The following is a 20,394-nucleotide window of genomic DNA, read 5'->3' as shown; positions in this document are numbered from 1 at the left end:
CTCAAGAAATGTTTTTTAGACCAGGTTTGCATTCTCTGCAAATTGGTTTCTTCAGAAGCTTCTGCTCTTTAATTTTCTTTTTTCTTGTTAGCATAATAAGAGAACTCTTTGAATTTTCTTTGGACTTGTAGTCTAAATAAACAATAATGTACTGAATAAGGCACTTGCAACTTCTTAAACTTTTTTCACGTTGTTTGAGTGTGTTTGTTTTGTGGACTTGCTAACCTGCTGTTCATTGTTTGGAAATTGGAATCCAAGCAGGCATGCTGGAGAGCAAGAGACACTGATAGGTGATAATGTTACTGGCAAACACTTGAAAGAGATCAATGTCTGTCTCTTGAAATGTTTTCTTCCCCGATTCTTCTGTTTGCAATGAGTGGAAATGATCTTCAACAGTCACATAAAACTTAGGTGGAGAAAGCGTCTACGTGCAGCAGTTCTTCTCTGCAGTTACTCCTCAGCTTCTCATGCCATCTCTAGTAGACAGTCTGCTTTCTTGAAGAATGCTGGATATTTGCAAGTCCTGTTCTTGGAAGGCTTCCAGACATCCTCTGGGGGTGGTATGAAGTGGGGGAATGAGATTTAATCATATGAGTTGCTCAGTGTTGTACATATTGACAGGCTTAACAAACTGTGCTGTTTATAATGACTGAAATTAATGAGTGTAAGGACATGCTCAGTTTTTTCAGTTCCTTGCATTGGTTGAATGTAGTCATAGAATAAGTGCAGAATTTTTGGGAACTGTAAGTGAAGTAATCTCTTCAGTATTGTTTTCATAGATTTGAAAACCTACTTTTTTTAAAAGATCAACTTAGAGAAAAATATTAAAAATGAAAAAAACCAATTCTTTACTCTAGGAATTCCTTCTCATCAGGTTGTTGGAGATCGTTACTGGGTTTTTGGAGTGAGATGGAAGGATTTTATATGTGAAGTTGTCTTCACAGTGCATAATTTTATTAACTGTTAGCTGCTCCTTAAGCAAATAATACAGATGTAATCTATTTTCTTATGAGTAATCCTTTTGAAATTGTTAGCTTTTAGAAATATTCAAGCATTGTGCTTAGACCTGAGGACAGAATTGCTGCTAGCACTGATCTGAAAAATTAATGAGTACAAATTAATCCTTTCACCAGTGTACTGAAACCTGCTAGTTTTGCATTATTGTGCACATTACTGCTCTGGATGGCACTGAGAGCCATGTTTGTTCCAGTAAACCTAGAAAGTTTCAGTGCTCTTGCATTAAATGTCTTGACAAAAGAGTTGTAAGGAAAATGAAGGTTCTAGTTTGAGCTATTGTTCTTTTCTAGTTCAGCTGTCTTCTCTTCTTCTCCTGGCAGTAATGGTAACAGCAGTAGCTGGAGCAGTCTTGGTTTAGAAGGGGATATGTATGAGGAGAATTTATCCTTTCCAACATCAGACAGGTTGGTTGAGTTGAGAAATATAAACCAGATGGGTTCCTCATAATTAATGCATGAAATCATCATTTTTGAAAATAAAAATACAGTACATTTTTTATGCTGATACATTATTCACACTCTTCTTCACAATATGATTTTTTCATTAATTAATCCACTCTGAATGATTAAATTTTTCTGTGCTAAAACTGATTAATGTATTTTGCTTGCAAAAGGGTCCCTTTTTTGCATGTTCTTGCCTGAAGTGTTTTAAGTCTTTAGATTTACTTTTTTTTTTTTTTTTTCATGCAGACTAGAGCTTGCTTCCTACAGGATTTCTGGGTTTTTTTTCCCTTTAGCTTGTGTAAACTTTCAGAATTGCATAGTAATTGGTTTTTATAGACCACTTAGGCTTATCTATACCTATTCATATCTGTGACATAAGGTGGCTGAACCTTTTCACATATGAAGCAAAACTATTAAAATCAATAAGTAGCACCTTTAACACCTTTCTCATTTCTCTCTTCTCTCTTCTTTTCCTAAGAGAAAATCTTGTGACATTGATGATAAGTCCATTTACAGTATGAAATGATGTGAGAAGCAAAGCTGCTTTTCATGATCACTCCTTAATTCTTTTATGATTTTGTTGTTGTTCAACCTTCATTACAGTCTTAGAATTTACTACATTTACTGCATATATTGGATTGTATTCATATTTTTGTTTTCTTAATTAAAATACAGTGATGGAACAGAAGATAAAGATGAAGATTCTAAGGATGCTGTAGAAGGTAACGTCAGTTCCTGCATATGCTACTGTTCTTGTCCTGTGCACTGTACATTAATTTTTTTGTTAATTCTTTGCCTTTATAGTCTGCAAAATCAGGTGACAACTCTATCATCTCTATTCATCATAATCAATGACAGTCAAGCGTCAGAATTTTCAATTAAAGCCCTACATAATCCTCTTAATACACTGAAATTTGCAGCCTTTGGGAAGTGCTAGTTACTTACTGATGCTTACATAAATTTAATAACATAAGGTAGGGAACCTTGATCAGCTTGTTGAAAGTGTGAATTTGTAGGCAGAGCTTAACTTTTAGGAAAAATATTTGTTAAGGAGCCATGGCAATGCATCTGCATGGCTACCTTCAAAATGCTGAAGAAGTTACTCAAACTGGGCACATTAATCTTGGAAGAGAGTCATAAAAAATAATAAAAATCTTGGATTTGATTCATTTGCTACTTTCCATCTCTTCTTAGTGAAGTATAACATAAGGTCTATCCAGTTGTTACAACTTTGTGGTTTGTTAGAAGATCTCTGTGGTCTGGTTCCAGTGTGATTGATGCGCCAGAGTTTGTTAACTGAAATGAGAACAGCCAATACACAGTGTGTGAAGATGGTTTTAAGATGAGCTGATGTTGTAACATTGGTCTTTGTGTTGGGTGTGTTCTGAAGATAAAGTGTTTCCAGGAACTTCTGCTACTTCCTTTCAGATGATACTCTGCCTTGTTGCACATCTTCAAGTAGTCTTAGTGTAAGCAGAAAGATGTGTTGGTTGGTTTGGAGTTTTTTTCTCTCTTTTTATGCTCCTGGAAAATGTATCTAAGTAACCAACATCTCTTAATTGTATTAAAGGAGATGTTACTCTAACGATATAAGAAAATAAAGCTATATAATCTATATTAATGAGTATTTTTTCCTTAGAATAATTGTTATTAAAATATCTTCTAATCTGCAGATTTAATTTGCTTTCTTTTGGTCTCAACTTTAAAAGTTCTGGCATCTCAAATATTCAAATTTCTCAGTTAGGATAGTGATGGGATTTTTTCTTTACATGGCTTGGGTGTCACCTACTGTCTCTAGTGCAACAGCCTCCTTTATACTGTATTAAGGATTTTTAGTGAAATTTTTCCAGTGTAGTTTCCTCACCTTCTCACTATTGTTTTGAGAAGGGTCTGTCTGTTGTGTAATTGTAGGACTCTTTAAACAGTGTGCTAGGTAAAACACTTTGTACCTGGTGTTGTACATTTGGAAGTTCTGTTCATGTCATACCTGGAAATGTCTGGCTTTTTCTAAGCTGACTGTGCCTTGGTCACCAAAGAATTTGAATCAAAGCCTTATTATTAAAGGTACATCTATTTTATAATACTAAAAAATGTACCAAAATTTCCCAGCAATGTTACCACAATGCTTTCCACACATTGTCATAATCTTTTAAAATTGTTCTTTCTCCTATGAAGAAGTTAAATTTTGGAGCTCCTAGACAAATAATCTGTTGTCCACTGAAAGGACTGTTTGACAGTTTTGCTAGTTAATTTTCTCTTGCTTTTACTTCTGTGGGAATCTGTTTCAACTTGCTTGACTTTGCCGCTTGGGAATGAATACCTTGTGTACCTCAATTTTCATAACCTTAGTTGGAAGAGTATCGAGATTGAGCTAAACTCAACATGAATAAGTGTTTGTGTTGTTGATATATTCCATGTTTCTAGAGTCAAGTTCAGTAGTCTGGAAGCAGTGACTCCAGCTTGGAGAGCACTACATACGTGCCTAGTTGTTTCTGGGATTGCGATAAAGGATCTCTGTGGTAGCTGGATACAGAAACACAGCTTGGGAAGAGAGGTTGACAATACTGTAGTTCCTAAGTGTTATTTACTACTCTTCCAATGCTGTACAAATTTTTGGAGCTTATGCTGTAAAAGAAATGTTGAAAAACTGGATATGCCTCAGTAAACCAGCGGTGTATTTTGGAAAAGTTCAAGAGGCCGTCTGATCAGTGCAGGAAAGAATTCAGAAATACATACTTCTTAAAATGAGTTAAATGAAGGCATAGCAAAAAACTGCAGCTTGAAATGGAAGGAGCTGATGGACCATGTGAGAGCCATTGCTGTTTAATGAACAGCAATGAAAGTCTATGCTAAATTTCTTGTCATTATAGTTTATGTATCTTTTAATATGTAGTTATGTTTGCACATGGTTGTAAATGGGATAAACAGTACTTCCTAATGGGAAAGTTCTGAAACACTTGCGACCAATCTATTTTTTTCCTTTCATATTATCTGTGTACACTAAATTGAGGGGTTTTTAAGATAATACAGTCTATAAACAGTGAACTACAGAGATTTTTTTGAAACAATTTGAAGCTATAGATTTGCTTGTTTTATATTTAATGTTAGGTTTGGAGCAAGTGCGAAAGACTTTATCAATAATGAATATTGATCTGGAACCAAATCTAGTGGACCCACAGCTCAGAGCAGCCCTCCAGTGGCTGGCAGCTTCTGAAACAGAAGTGTCTGACCTTCACTTCCGCGACACCGCTGCAAGGGAATTCGTCTTTGTAAGTACTCGGGCCTGATGGGTGGTGGGAAAGGGGAAGGATTTCCTTGGCTTCCATTTGCTTTGATTTACCAGCTGCTATTACTTCATTTGCTGTTCACTGCTGAGGAAAATCATTATTTAAATCCTGAGAGGTCAAAGTGGGGCAGCATGTTTCGCTTGTGTATATACCATACATAAATCAGTATGCATCAAAGCTGATTTTTTCACTTCTCCACTTACAAGTGTTTTACTCCAAAAAGGATGCAATCACATAATTTCTGTTTGGTGAAATTTAGATTTCTTGAAGCATTTTTTACTTAGTATTTAATTGTTTATAAAATGAGTCTTTACAAGAACTTGGTCATGCAAATTTTTTTCTAACTTCATGTGTTCTGCTTAGGGTTGTTTTGGTTTGTGGGGTTTTTTTGTTTATGTTTTGTTGGGGTTTTTTCACAGCAAAGATGCATTATCTTGTGAGAAAGAAATTTAGTTTTGAAGTAAATGTTATGTCTTTATTCTGTAAGCTACTAAAACCAAAACTACTAAAAAGAATTCTCAATAAGATTCTTTTATTCTTAGGTGCCTTTACTTTCATTTGATTAATCAAACTTTCAAAGAACTGGGCATTAGCAATTTGCGTGTCTTTGGAAAGGCTCAGTATTTTGGTATGCATGCTGTCCTGAGTATTTCCATCAGAAACACGTGAGAGAAACTTACTATTCCAATAAAATCATAAAACCTATTCTTTCATGGCTGCACACCAAACTACACATGATAATGTGGATTTTCTTACATTAAACTTATATTTTTTAATCAACCAAGAAATTACTTTAACATTACCTTGTTATGGAAAGGCTAACTTAATAGATATATAGGAATTGTCTCTAATGATGAGGTTCATAGGAATAATAATTATAAAATATTTGTATTTTGTGACCTGATAATGTGAAAAAATGCTAGCATGATACCATTAATAGCATTTTAACAATTAAGATCTTGGCAAAAATGACTTACTGCACTTACCAGAATATTAAGGAAGAAAAAGCTTGCTCTTGGTTCTGAAATTTAATATTGTTCTCTTCAGCCTGGGGCTTTCCAAAGCTTACATCATCATATCAGGAGAAAAGTGGAGTTAGTGGGAGGTAAAGGTCAGTATGACAAAGTAGACTCGCAGAGCTGGATGGATGTGTGCACCGATGGTGCTTAGTTACTGGAGAATTGTGAAAGGTGCCTAGAGGCCAGTCCAGATTGTACCTGGTCTGCATTCTCCTAAGAGAGGCTCCTGCCTTCATCACACACAAAGAGAATGATAATTTTGGAGTGTTTTTTCTGCCTATATAAGTGTATGGAATGTGAATATTGGATTGTGAGAGTAGGAAGTTTTGCATTCTTACTTTAAATAACTCAAAAAGTTTGGAAACGTTGTTTTGGCATGTAGAAGTATATGCCCTATCCTCCTTTTCTGGAGCTTGGTATGTTTGCTTTAGAATTATTTCAAGAATATATTTGTCTGTACATTAGTTCTGACAGAGTGGACTTTGTGCTTCCGTAAACTGGAAGGCAGTTTGAGAATACTTTTCTCCGTTTCTGTGCTATTTGAAATTATTTGGTTTAGTCCTTATATTAATATGTTTCTTCTTTGTTACTGTTTATAAGTGCCTTAACACAAAGAAGAAAATACATCACTTTTTCTGTTCTCACATGCTTGGCTGAGCATTCTCTGGAGGTTTTTGAAGGTTTTTTCGATGAGTTTGAGTTAGGGATAACAGTCATTCTGACCTCATGAAATCTTTTGCCTTCTCATGAAGATCTGTTCATCTGTTTCAATACTCGATCAATCTTGTTGCAAATACTTGGGTAGAATAGTGATAGGACCCACAAGTGTTAATAATAATTCATTTTTTGTGTACCTGAGACACATTTATCTAACAATATAATATGAAAGACACAAAAGAGATGGCAGGTGCCTCTTTTAAAAATTTTTCCATGAGTTCCTTGTTCTTTGGCCAGCTCTGAGTAAAGAGACTGCAGAGCTGTGGTGCTGAGATTTGAGCCAATGCTCCAGGACACACAGGAAAGATATATATATATATATATATATATTAGCTGGCTGTGAATCTGACCACGACTCCAGCTGCTTTAATAAGATGACATTAATAAGAGAAGAGCACTCTGGAAAATAGCAGTGTCTGTTATGTGTGCCCTCTTAAAAAATGATAATATTTTTCTACTTGACACTTCAGTTATAAATTGATTCTGAGTTGACACCTGAAGGTAAGACCTTCTGGCAGGCAGTAGTCATGCACTCCTGAAAATGCTAAGTAGTTAATTGTTTCAATTAGTTTTATATATTATTTTAGTTGTCCAGATGCAGTTATATTAAAAAAAATTGAAATTTTGTTTCCCTCCCCGGAGGCAGAGAATGATTACCTGTTTTTCATTCCATCCCACTTCCCAATGGGAGCGTTCTCCGTTCCAGAGGGAATTCGATTGGAAGCGGTCATTCCCGGCTGCTGCAGAGCCCAGCGCGGCCCTGCAGGGGGCGCTGCAGCCCAGCAGGAGCCGTGGCCGCTGCCGGTGCCGCGGCGTCTCCCGGGGACCCTCGGGCGTCACCCAGCCCGGCCTCTGGGCAGCCCGGCGGGCCTTAGAGCTCCTCGGAAGCAGCCATTTGCTCTGCAGGCAGTGCGTGAGCCCTGCAAGGGAGCAAAGGCTCGTGTTAGCTGAGCGCAGCAGGGTGGCGAGCCGCCGCTGTGATGTGGCTGCAGAAAAGGCAGGCGGGCTCCTAGCGTGTACCAGGCAGGGTGTTTGTTACTTGCGGCAGCTGGGTATGAACTCTTACTTAAGGGTGCTTGTTATGCTCAGCAAGGCAGAAGGACGTTAAATACCTATGTATGTAACAAAATACATTTGTTAGGAGGATAACAAGAAATCAGTAAATTAGAATAGATCTTGACTTCTGTGAGATGCCTGACAATGTGGATATGCAAGTGCCTGGATTAAAAAATCATATGTATTCCATTTTTAATGAGACCATACTTACCTGTTTAAGAGTCTTATTTTGAGTAAACTCTAATATTTCACTTGTCTGGCAGGAAGAAACAGATTGGTCATCTAAAGAAATAGTGAGATTAAACATAAAATTAAAATTTAGGTGCCACTTCTGTAGTTTTACTGTAGTATAAAGCTTATTTAGACCAAAGTTTTATATTTCATTTGCTGAAGTAGGTATTTGGACATTAGCCACACTTTCCTCTGGCAGAGGAAAGAAAAATGGCCATTCTTTTATAAACGAACAAACATAATTTACGAAATTGCATGTTGTAGAATATAAAGCTCCTACTTCCTGTGCTCTGCTTTGAAATTCACAGAAATAACTACAGATTTCAGTCTCTTCTTATATAGAAAAGATGTCCTTAATTTCTACTGAGAAAAGTTGCCAGTGTTCAGAATAAATTATGCTCAGGATTAGAGAGGATTTTTTGCTTGTTCAAGTTAATGTTTTTCTCAAGAAGTTAATTGTTTGATACATGTTTTTATAACCATGTTCTTTCTGTCAGTCCTATCACCTGCCTTGTTGCAGTTGGAACATCGGCTAGGTAAAGAAGCAGGGAAAGATTGTCTTCCTTTTTATTTTTTTAGAACTTTATTGCAATCTGACAGGTCTCACAGTAGAAACTATATGAATTTTTAATTTTGTAGCTGTGAAAAATATTTCCCTGAACACTGTGTATTACTTTTTTTAAACTTAATATGTGGAATGTCTTGGTAGGGACTATAAAAGGGGTTAAAATTTACAGCTCCAGGGAATAAGTAGGATGTCTAAACTGTGTTTACAAAATTCAGCATTGACAGGTGTCCAGAAAGCTACAGAGAATACTTTGTTTGTGTGGGTATTTGTTTATTTATTTAAACTAAAAATTGTTAGGTTTTTACTCCTGGGCAAGCTGTCAAATTCATTCTTTCCTTAGGGTAGGCTTTCTTACACATATAGCTGAGCTTGACACATCAGCAATGGAAGATTTTTTCCTTTGGATCCTGGGGGAAAAGAAATGTTTTCAACTACACTGATCTCTGCTCCTGAGTGGTAGTTTAACTTAATCATCACCTTTTCCTCCTCCCCAAGATGTTATAATTTCCCAACACTGAAGAAACTGTTTTCATTGAGGGTAGTGTCTGTGCCACCCCAACCACACTATATGTTGTGAAAGGAAAATCCACATCCTTTTATTAAGACAGAGTTTTGTCTTTTTATACATGCATTATTGGCATGGGAGGGGTGGCAAATGTCTTAATCTTGTGTTCAGAATTTCCTGTTTTCTGCAGTCTTGATGAACCACAGTCCTCATACCTGTGGCACCACATAATTTGAAAATGGTGCTCCCTCCAGAAGAAAGTTTTGTGAAGACTGCCCTAAAAAAAGTGCTCAATTCTTGCGGAAGTTTTTGTTTTTATAGATGCGGGAATAACGATTAACTCATTACAACTGATCTCTTATGACCTAATGTTTCAAGAATAACTTCTGTAACTTAATCAGGATGTCCTAGTCAAAATATTTTGTGTTCCCCTGTTTCCCCTTTAGCTTTCTAGAAGACTGAGAGAAAGAGATTGGAAAGTTGGAGATCTCTTGCAAGCAGTGCTGAAATATTGTGAAATTATAGAGACGGCATCTGATGGAGAGCAAGCTCCGAGTAAATCTCTGGTCAGTTGGCTTCTGGAAAATGTCTGAAAAATCCAAAGATGCGACACTCTTCACTTCATTCCTCTTCTGAAAGGAGATAGAAGGAACACAGATGTGTAAAGTAAAATTCAGCTAGTGAATGTTTAAGTAATAGTCAGCGTTAAAAGACTTTGAGGTGAAAGTCAAAATAGCTGTGCTGTGCTTTGTGATACTGTGCACATGGTATGTTTATTCAGTCCATAATCGGTGTTGTCCACCCACGCATAAATTGTATTTACTGCTATGTTCATACCACTGAGATATTTATGAACAACCCTTGTCTGTGATCATAGTCCACAGGAGACAGTCTCAGACATGATATTCATTATTCCCTTGTGCCAGGATAGCTTTCTCCCACTCCTTTGTGTGTTATATTCACAGCAGGACTAAGAGCACTGATTTCAGCAACAAGCTCCTCTGGAATACCTTGCTGCAGACAGTGGAAGAAATATTCATTTTGGCCAGGTGTTACATGCCCAAGAGCAGCATTGCCAGGAAGAAAATTGTGACCTGCCCAAGCAGCCCCGTAATACAGTCTGGCTTCATAGCCACCTTTATCAGTTTTAAATTTATGTGAAGATGGTGAAGATGGGATAGTCTGCTCTGAAATTGCTGAGGTGCAAATGCATGAATTTGTTGACTCCTGTAGAACTGGTAACTTCTGGTAGAAGGGCAGAGTGCGAAGTTGAGCATAATTTTGTATGTAATTCTTTAACAAGGTTTCCTGAAGCTTGCCAGTCAGATTTAAATTGCTAAATTTTTTACTGAGACTTTTTGTATGCAGATACTTCTGTGACACTAGTTCTGTGTCAGAGAATTTGTACATTAGTCTCTCACACAGATGTATTAAAAGTAGAAGATACAAATTTCTGAGGATTTTGGCCATCTTTTCAAATAGTTTTAATTCCTTTCCAAGAGCCACATATGAATTTCCTTTTTATGAATAAAGACAATGTTGTTACTCAGTGAGCATGGAAGTGTTTAGCAAAGAAAGCTAGTAAAAATGTTAAAGGGAAAATTTCTTGCAAATTGATTTTTCATTTTTGTTAACTACCTTCACTGAATTTTTTAAAGGCACTTTTAATTGAGTATTTTTGGCAGTCTTGTTAGGTTTCTCACCAGTGCTGCTGATCTGCCTTTCTGTCCGAAGGGAAATCTGAACCTTCACTTATCCTGTGGTTTGAAAATGTTTTTTGGGATTTGTTTTTTTATATATCCTTTGAGAGAAAAAGGCATGTGCTGGTGATTACCAGGTTGCCACCTAAAACTTGGTAAATAATCATAGAGCATTACTGATTTTGGATTAACAAAAAAATCTTAATAGCTTTTTCACAGAAAAATATAATGTTGTTATAGTACACAGTTTTGTGATCCCAAACAAGGAGAGATACAGTCTCCAAATCTATTCCAGATTTTTAATGGCATATGTACAATTCTGATTACCCCTACCCCATGATTTGCTACAAAGTGTTGCACTGGTAAATTCAAGAGCACTGTTCTTGCAGTGTCGTGGTGTTTCAGGAAAGCATTCCACTGGCCTCTTTGCAGAGGCATGGTTGGTTTTAGTCCTCTTTTGTCATCTGGATTTCTGCCTTGGATCTCACGAAGTTCACCTTTCTCACAGAGCCAAAGATTCTTCATGTTTTTGTATGTGCACATACATGTGTTCACACATGTGAATGGACACAGGTTTGTTTATCTGTGTGTGTATGAGATCTCACTGCTGTGAACTCCTGGTGCAAACTTCTACCACTAAATTAACATTCTGTTATGCTCAGTTTATTTCCTCACTTCATATATCATTTCACTGATTGGAAAGTCAATGTATGTGGCAAAAAGACCAAAAGCCACTTCAAGGTCTTTTGTATTGTTATAGGTAATACAATCCAGGCATCAGGAATTCTTTTTCTCTGGAGCCAAAACATGGCAGAGGAAGTTATTTAATTCCTATATTTGGAAGGTAGTTCTAGTAGCAAATATTTTTAAAGAATTGTACAAAGGTTGTCTGGATTTTTTCTTCCTCTCCCAAACCCCCTGTATTCCTTTTCCCCCTTTTTTTTTTCTTTTAAAGTTTGATTTTCAATATTGTTTTAGACAAAAATTTGAAATAATTCCCTGGCTATACCACCTTCCCCTTAACTCAGCAATAATATACTTGTACAAATTTACCTATAAAATTGAAATGTCAAGGAAATAAAATGTTAAAAGCAGTGCCTCATGACTAGATTTTTCTCACGAAGTGGAATTTCAGGACATGAGGATACAGTAGAGTATAGTAAAGTGTTTCTGTACAGTGAGGAAGATATTTAAGATATTCCAAATATACAAAACCATACATTTAAAAAACCTACAACACAAAACACAACCAACAAAAAACACTGCAGGAACAGCCATTTTTTAACTCATTTATTCAAAATGGTGGGTTTTGTAAACTTAGTGAAGTGCTTTTTCATTTCATTTACTTTCTTGTAGAAAGGCAGAAGATCACGCCATTCACAAAGCTTACAACTATTCACAAAGTTAAGTAGACAACAGTTGCACTGAAAAATATTTTTTTAAATGGAATCCTGTTTTCAGACTGGATCAAATATGTTGTGTAACTATTGATTGGTCTTACATTAAGGAAGAAATGGTTTTATTATCCTCGAGGAAAGTAGCATAGTTTCCAAATTTTTATGGGAAAAATAGTAGAAAATACTTCATTTTTAGTGAAAACAAGCTAAAAAAGCCCAAACCTGTTTTCTTCACAAATTGTTTTAAATTTCTTCAGAATGACTTGACTTTCCTCCTTCTGTGTAAAGTTAAAAAGCATTATTCTAGCCTGGCAAAATTATTACAATTGAATAATTTTAATAATCCTTGAAAACCATACTGTGACTGTTTCTAACTGGTGCTCTCTGCCATATTAGTGAGAAAGCTGTTCCTTGCTAATGCAAGTCTTAAATTACACTTTTACTGAGTTTGTTTAAAACTCCTGACCACAAATACAGAAATGTAAGTGAAAACTCTAAAAACATGAAGGGCCACATTCTGGTCCCTTTAAAACATACAACTCTGCTTTATAAACAAACATAATAAGGTAGAGTTTGATTCATCTTGCATTTTTTCTGTATGGTAACCCTTGTAATTTAATTTTTATGTTGAGGAAAGTATATCCTTGGATGTTACTGTTTCAGAAATCACCCAGACATTTCATAAATACATTTGGTGTTCTAAAAAATGGAAGTGTTTTGATGTTTTGTAAGATTCTGTAGAAAAAGCACTTTGAGAAACAGCCCCTCTGTAAAGCAAGTTAGCAGTGGCCATATTTAAAACTAGTTTAAGCATTCAGAACAGGGTGCATAAATAATACAAAGAATGCATAAAGCCTTAAAATAAAAACTGAACAAAATTCAAGCCCATATTTGAAAATTAAGGAGGATTTGCTGTCTCAAAACAAGGATGTGAAAAGGCAGCTCAGATAATGTGTGTGAATGCAATTTCTGTAGGATCTTTGTTCTTGAGTTTTAGAAGATTGTGTAAGCTTTTTAGAAAAAAGCCAACCAAAACCCCAAAACCCAGAAACCCACATTCCGAGACTAATTAGGTCTCTCAAAAATGGTATCAGATTTTAAGTGTTACATTTTCTAATGTAACTTTGTCTGGGACCTTTTCTATGAAGAGAGACAAATTGTTGGAGATGAGAACACAGTGAGTAGTAAACACCAGCGCAAACCCCTGTAGTTCTAGACAGTCGATTTGCAAAGAAAAATACAAGATTCAGGAATGATTTTTATTGTAAGAAATTTGGCTTTTCAGCAAGAGCCACTACTGTCAAGCATTTACTGTACTTGAGTCTGAAGAGGCAGGTACAGAGCCCAGCCACTGTAGTCACTTTATTTTGTATCATCTTTGTACATTCCTGTTGTATAGCTGGTGTTGTAGTTTTAGAGGGCCTTTGTTCTAATGTCTGAACAGTATTTAATAATAAAATTTATTATAATTTGCTGGAACTGCTGCTTATTTGTGCAGTGTTACAGTAATTCACAGCCCAGTTAGTAATGCAATTGTATACCAAAAGCAGTTTGAATAACTAAATGTTTATGTAACTGTACTCAATGAATATGAAGGTCTTGTACTGTATAATGGTGACAAGTTTTACCATTTTAGTAACTTAACTATATTCAGTTTTCAGATTATGAACTCCAGGTTGCACTAAATTTGTCCTTGTTTTAGCAGTGGCTTAAAATAAAACACATTTCACTGGCTTCGAGAGTGCTGTCGTTTCTTGTCAATTCATGGAATATTATTTTTCTTTTCAGCAAACACAGCTAAGAGCGGTCTTGGTCGGTGGCTGTGTGAGGAAGGGTGTAGTAAGGAGTGCATCAGTAGATGGCATACTTCTTACAGAGTTAAATTGGAGTCCTGCAAGGGGTGAGGACCCTGCTTTACTGTCTTTATGTTGTAAGGTGAGCCCACAGTTCCACTGACATGCAGTAAAGTGTCACACGGACTCTACTCACAGCACAAGGGGCATGTAAGAACCAGTCAGCTCCATCTTGCCTGGAAGCTGGATTAGTAAGGTTGCCTTGGTATTTCTGTGTGGACTGAGGTTGCTTTGTCCAGTATTTGGGAAACTAGCTTAGAACTCAGCTTTAGTCTTCTGGACAAATCCAAGAATACTCTGCTAGTGAAAATGTATGAAGCAGGACATTTCGCAGGTTTCTTCACTATCCTCAAGTGTTTTGGAATCTTGTGTAATCCCCCAAACAGCATGTTGTCAAGTACCCTAAAATAGTAATGCTGAGCAGAGGTGATGTGCACAGGACCATTTCTAAGATTTAGAAGTACGGCTGTTGCAGGTAGCTGTTTTTTGATGTATAAGTTGTGACTCTGCTATTCTCAGCTGGGTTTCATTTCAAGAATTAGGAATTTTTTGCTGAAGTTACATTAAAACCAGTAAGCGTGAGTAACTCTCCTTGAATATTTTTGCAATGGTTGTTTGAAGGAGGTTTCTTTAGTATTTTGAGATTGCTTCCAAAAGGAGCATTCTTGTGTTTCATTACCATATCTGTTTCAAAGATTTTTTGTTTGGGTAATGCCTCGTGGTCAATCACACGTAAAATAAATGTTAACTGAAGCAAGTAAATAACTTACTCTTCAAATACTGTATGTTCAAAAAAAGGCAAGTAGTGAGTTGGAAACGAGGAAAAGATTTTCATAAAGGGAAAGAAGATATTCATGTGGAAGATAAATCTGAGCTTTTTTCTTCCTGCCCCGGACTTTATTTTTCTTTCATTCAGCAGTCTGGTTCTGGCTGGTTTCATTCAACCACAGAACAGTATCCATGCACTTTGTTTAACCTTGGTGTATTAAATTGAGAGTTAAGTCTCCAGCTAGTCCATAGTCTTCGCCCAACATGTGTGCTACTCCATCTCTTGCTGCTGTTGGTCAGACCTTCCTCTCAGTCCCTAGCCTGAGCTTCTGGTGTGACTGAATTCCATGCTGGCGATTGCTCTGAGCCTCTGATTGGAAGGTGGCTACGGAAAGTGAGTCATGCCAAGGCTGCAGAAATGTACCCAGATCACTGACCTTACTGGTTATTGAGCACCATATTAATCAAACCCTGTCTCTTTCCCCTGCTGTTGAGGCGAACCATGAAGAAACGTGTGACTGCTAGGGGCAAGGGAACCAACAGTGACAAGCATGAGGCCATGTCTGTGGTCAGGGTACTGGCTATCTATTCCGTGACCACACAGCACCTTTCCAAAGAAATGGCAAAAACTGAACTTAGGACCTTTATGTAGTCAGAACATAGAGTCTGCATTGTCTTTGTCCCTCTGAAAATTGCTGCTGCTTTGTAGGACCGTGAGGGAGCTTTGTGTGCATTTACTTGGGTTGGTTTGTTTGTTTTTTATTAAGAAAGGGCAAAAGGGAACACTTGTGCAACTCATTTGACTTGGGTTTTTGGAATTCCGGTGCTTCAACCAGAAATCAGATGAATATTGAGAAAAGAGTGTAAGTGATAATGTGGTACTTCTTTCTGCTATTTGCCCCTGTAGCCCACTCAATTCCAATCTCATGTTTTGTGCAGCCTCCACCTCATTTAACTTCTGAGTTAAATCAGAGGCTCTTCCTACACTTTCCTTGTGGCTATTGCTGGTTTCTACCTTTTTTCTGTCCCTTGTCAAGTCTTGTAGTGCAGCTGTCATCTTCAGCTTCTCTTCTGACCCTTTTCTGCTGTCCTGATGTGACTTCTGGCCTTCTTATTCTTGTCTGGTGGAAGTGGTTAAAAACCAGCAAGGGGAGTCTTAGCTGTGAGGCTATGGAACAAGGCTTGCCTACCAGAAATCATCAAGCAGTGAAGAAGAGCTAAACTTGCTTTTGGCTGAGTTTTTAACTCCTGTAGGAAAGTAATCTGTGGTTGCTTTGGTTTGGAACCCAATTTACTGCTTGCAAAACCCTTGGATTTTATGCTGATCTAAAAGCAACTTTAAAGTTGATACTGAAGTATAATGTAACTCAAACATACTCCATAATTCGTGCGGCTGTATGTGCAGTGTGCTGCTGGTTGGCTTCCAGACACAGGGCAAAACTCAGTCCTTTGGAAAGCTGGCAAAATCCCAGTTGTCTCACCCAGCTGCATCAGGTCTCAATTTAGATAAACAGTAACCTTTAATAGCAAGTAGTCAAGACCTTAGAAGGTCGTATTTTCAGATTATTGCCCCATAGTATTGTGCTGTGAACAGATGCTGCAACTGGATTGATAACCACACAACATCAGACACGATGCTGTGAAAATGCTATAAATATGGACAGAAATATAACAAAGAACCATCTGCTTCTGCTGGAAGTTGTAGTTCAGAGGAGACGCATGATGTTTCTGTGGGAAATTATAAAATGGCTCGGTGGGAAATTATAAAATGGCAAGTTGTAAAAGCAGAGAAATTATGTCAAGAGAAATGGCAATACTCGGGTGTCCTGTTGAACTCTTCACAGTATGTTATGCAATATGTATGAGAGAGTTGGAGTTCACAGCTAAACCCATTGGAGTTAAAAGGCACTGGGAAGAGGAGAGCATCCAAGCTAACTGTTACAGGACTGTGAGATGCTTAATTAATATTTCTGTGGCAACAGATCATACATATTTTTCATTCTTTTAGCTTAGGAGGTTCAGAATTTGCTTGTGTCCTAATTTATTGCTGTAAACCATTATGTGAATATTTTATCTTCAGGGCAATCAGAGTCTTCAAAGGGTTAAGCCTGAAACATCCTGAAAAGCTTAGTACATGCTGGCATCTTCAACAAAACTTCTTTTCTTGTGCCTGCCTGAGAAAATAAGGAGGTGAGTGTTGGAAATTCTCCAAGATCATCAGAATGATCAAAGTGCTTGTGAGAGACTGCTAGAGACATGGTTTTAGAGAATTTGGTAATTTTTGTTTAAAATTATCTTGTGAGATTTTTTTTGTCTTCTGCAAGTGTTGGAATGGCACTGCTTATGGTATATGCCCGTCTTGTAGTCTGTGTCTTAAAAATATGACTTAATTTATTTTTCTTCATGTATTAGCTTACCACAACTGTTAAGAAAAAATTTAGGTACACAAAAAGTCATCCTTCCTGCTGCCATCCAAATTACACTGGATGAATGATTTAGATTAATTTGGGAAATAACCATTAATCTGAATACATGGCAGCAATGAGAAGGTTCGTTGTTTCCATCCTTCATTTTCAATTTTCTTTCTTAAAATGTAAACATTTTCCAGTAATTAGATTGTAAGTGCAGTAAAGCTACAGCTCATGAAATTGTCTCTAATTAACAAGGAGAAAATGAAAGAGAATGAACTGTGGTCACAACACAATCTTGACCCTGGACCTCACTTAATTTGAACTTAAATTAATTTCCTATCAACTGTCAAAAGACAGTTTGCAAATTTGGTTGCAAGTCAAAAGTTCAAATGCAGTTGTGTCCTATATTTCAAGTCTGTTTTTAAATGTGCAGTTTCTACAGTCTTGGGTTGTTGAGAAGAGTAAAGGCTGCAAAGGTTTTCTTTCTTTTTGGTTATAGTGTCCTTGCTGGGTGGGGCTTTTTAACTACTTCACCTTCTCAGTCTAACTAGTACCTTTCAGCAGGGGTTGGGGATTGCATTGACCCCACATAGCAGCCTTGGCACCTCTTCCATGAAATTTCTGCATTTTGCTTCCCTGACTTGATTTTTATACTGCTCTCTGTTCCTAAAAGGTCTCCCAGTCTCAAGTCCTATGCTGCAGACGCTTCATTGACCCTGAAGAAGGTTTGATACCCTCAAAGAAGGTGAAATATGTTGGAAGGAGTCAGTCTGTAAAATGGAAGAATGATCCTGGGCTCTTCTGAAGAGTTTTGGACATTCACAATGACTTCTTGTATTTACCAAATCCCACAATAGTTAGCATTTTTATTGCTCTCCCAAATACGATCAAACTAATATTTTACAATTTCAGATACTTTTCTGTAATAACACTTGCAAACTGTGGGCCTTTTCAGGCAAATCTGAAAATCACTCAGAGACTGTCCCAAACTGGTTGCATGTAGAAAAATCCTCATCATTTGGAAGGTAATAACTTTGTAAGTTCTGCTCTGGGCTCCCCAACATAAGGACATGGACCTGCTGGAGTAGGTGCAGAAGAGGCTACTAACACGATCAGATGGCTGGAGCACCTCTCCTGTGAGGACAGGGACCTGTGGCTGTTCAGCCTAGAGAGGAGAAGGCTCTGGGGAGGCCTTTACAGCATCTTCCAGTACTTAAAGGGGTCTGCCAGAGAGCTGGGAAAGGGGCTTTTTGCAAGGGCATGAAGTGAGAGGAAGAAGGGAATGGCTTTAAACTGAGAGAGATTTAATCAGATATCTGGAAGAAATTTTTCACTCTGAGGATGGCGAGGTGCTGCGAGGTTCAGCCCAGAGAATTTGTGGATGTCCTATCCCTGGAATTGTTCAGGACCAGATTGAGCAACATGGTCTAGTGGAAGGTGTTCCTACCTGCAGCAGAGGGATCAAAACTGGATGAGTTTAAAGGTCCCTACCATCCCTACCCAAACCATCCTATCCTAAGTACCTGACTGGGTTTTTTTACCTTTCTGTGGGGAGTCAAAAGGATAAAAATTCTTACCCTGTTCTAAATGATGACTCACCTTCAAGGCAATAGCAAACCCATGCTTACATGAAAGTCTAGGAATTCCCAAAGATAACACTAGAAATAAAAGAATCTAACATTTCACATGATATTATGTCTCTTGATTTTGTTTTCCCAAGGGCATGACTTTTTAATAAAAACCACAACAGTCTGCACAAAGACTGCATTAAGATGTATGAGGTTCATAACACTGTGATTGCCTGGAATAAGGGAATTCTCTGCTCAGCGCTGACATGGGGCTTCCGGAAGATCTTTTGGGTAGGTCTACTGTCTTACTCTTCTTTGCTTCTCATTTTGTGAAGCTGACTGATGCCTCCTGCCCTTTGCTCTGGGAGGTGGTGGGAATTATCTCACACTCTCCTCTACGTGAACAAGAAGTCTCCTGCCAAGCTGAATTTGATTGATGAGGCTCCAGGAAAAGAGGTCATTGGCAAAGGATGGTGTGTGGCAGATGGATGTTAACAGGCATGTTAGGTGGTCATGTGTTAATTTAGGTGCAGAGAGATAATTTAACAGCTAATTAACCACCCCTTGAGAAGACCTGAAATAACCATTTCAGAATTGCAGTCCTCTCCCACTGAGAATGTATTGGTCAGGGGTTGACATGATTGAAAATTGCAGCATAAAAGGTAAAAATGTTCTTTGTGTTATGTTTGAAAGATATAAAAATATTTTAGGTAGAGTTACATAAATAACTGGGTATTTCCTCTTGGCGTATGGGAGTTCAGACTGAAAATTCTCCTTGTTAGCCTTAAAATGTGTTCTGATGCCTGCAGCCCCTCCAGAGAATGGTTCTTCGTGCACTCTATTTACAGCTGAGCAGAGGAGAGGCCTCTGGGATGGTACTGGAGCACATATAATGGCAAAAAGGAGATAAAACCATCCTGACTGCGCTACTCACCTGACAAGTACCGTGCTCTCAAGAAAGCCACAAAAATGTTTTGAAGAAAGCAGCATAACCACTCTCCTGCTGGTGGTTTGGTGAACCTCACGGGGCGACCCACAATCGGATGTCGGCCATACTTTCCAAGCAGCAGCAGGGCTGGTCAGTGGTTTGACATAAAATGCAACCAGGCTTGTGCTTTGGCTCCAGGTAATGCCACCACAACCTGTTTAGAATGTTTGCTGTGTTTATGGTCAGCAATGGATGTTTTGGCCGGACTGGAGCATCACAAGCCCCTTCACGATGAACTACTTTGCGTAAATAGCCCCAGTCATCGTCCTTCTGGCTGAATCTCATGTAAATGCTAAATACTTGAATTTTCACCCTCATAGAAATACAGAGCTTTGATTCTACAGGCTGGCATGGTAGCAGACTTTGCCAGGTTTTCAGGCAAGGCCAGTATGTTGAATTATACTAAATGTAGTGCATGCTTCTCTCTGTAGCTTGATAGCTGTAATTTGTTAGCTAGAAATGCACTATTACATACATGCTGAGGTTTTGTGGATTTCCTGGCTTCGTTGTTACAATGAGGACAAGCGATTAATCATGTAACATGTCTAGTGATGAGTGAGTACATCCGGTCCTGTTTTTATTGCTGTTTTATTTTACTCCCTTTTTCTGTACCTCTCTAGCTTATACAAAGCTTTTACACCAGTTCTTCTGCTCAGCTTTAATCTTTGCACTAATCACCAAAAATTTCAACAGCCTTTTAAGGAAAAGAATGACACAAAAATAAGGCTTGTAAATGCTAAGAAAATTGTCTATATTCAGATCTATTTTTTTCTTTGGAGATATATTCTCCTACTAGGTAAGAAGTTTTAATTATTCATGTCTTTTACATTAAGAATGAACATAGAACACTGGATGCAGAAAGTAAA

The 20,394-nt window shown here is 37.6% G+C and overlaps 1 protein-coding gene across 8 annotated transcripts in view; it reads left to right on the top strand.

Moving 5' to 3' along the window:
• AKAP11 (A-kinase anchoring protein 11) overlaps positions 1-10,005 on the top strand; it is a 50,929-nt gene extending 40,924 nt beyond the window's left edge. For 4 of the 8 annotated variants that reach the window (XM_063149357.1, XM_063149359.1, XM_063149356.1 and 1 more), the window contains 4 exons: positions 1,308-1,421; positions 2,136-2,182; positions 4,569-4,729; positions 9,290-10,005. In XM_063149357.1, coding sequence (XP_063005427.1) covers positions 1,308-1,421; positions 2,136-2,182; positions 4,569-4,729; positions 9,290-9,436 — 469 coding nt within the window. In that variant the 3' untranslated portion in view covers positions 9,437-10,005. The remainder of the gene's footprint in view (positions 1-1,307; positions 1,422-2,135; positions 2,183-4,568; positions 4,730-9,289) is intronic. The other 4 variants (XM_063149360.1, XM_063149358.1, XM_063149362.1 and 1 more) reach the window with 2 other exon arrangements.
• The last annotated feature ends 10,389 nt before the right edge of the window (positions 10,006-20,394 follow it).

The sequence above is a fragment of the Melospiza melodia genome, chromosome 2 (assembly GCF_035770615.1).
Source record: "Melospiza melodia melodia isolate bMelMel2 chromosome 2, bMelMel2.pri, whole genome shotgun sequence".
Taxonomy (NCBI): domain Eukaryota; kingdom Metazoa; phylum Chordata; class Aves; order Passeriformes; family Passerellidae; genus Melospiza; species Melospiza melodia.
This window is presented reverse-complemented; position numbering and strand designations above follow the sequence as displayed.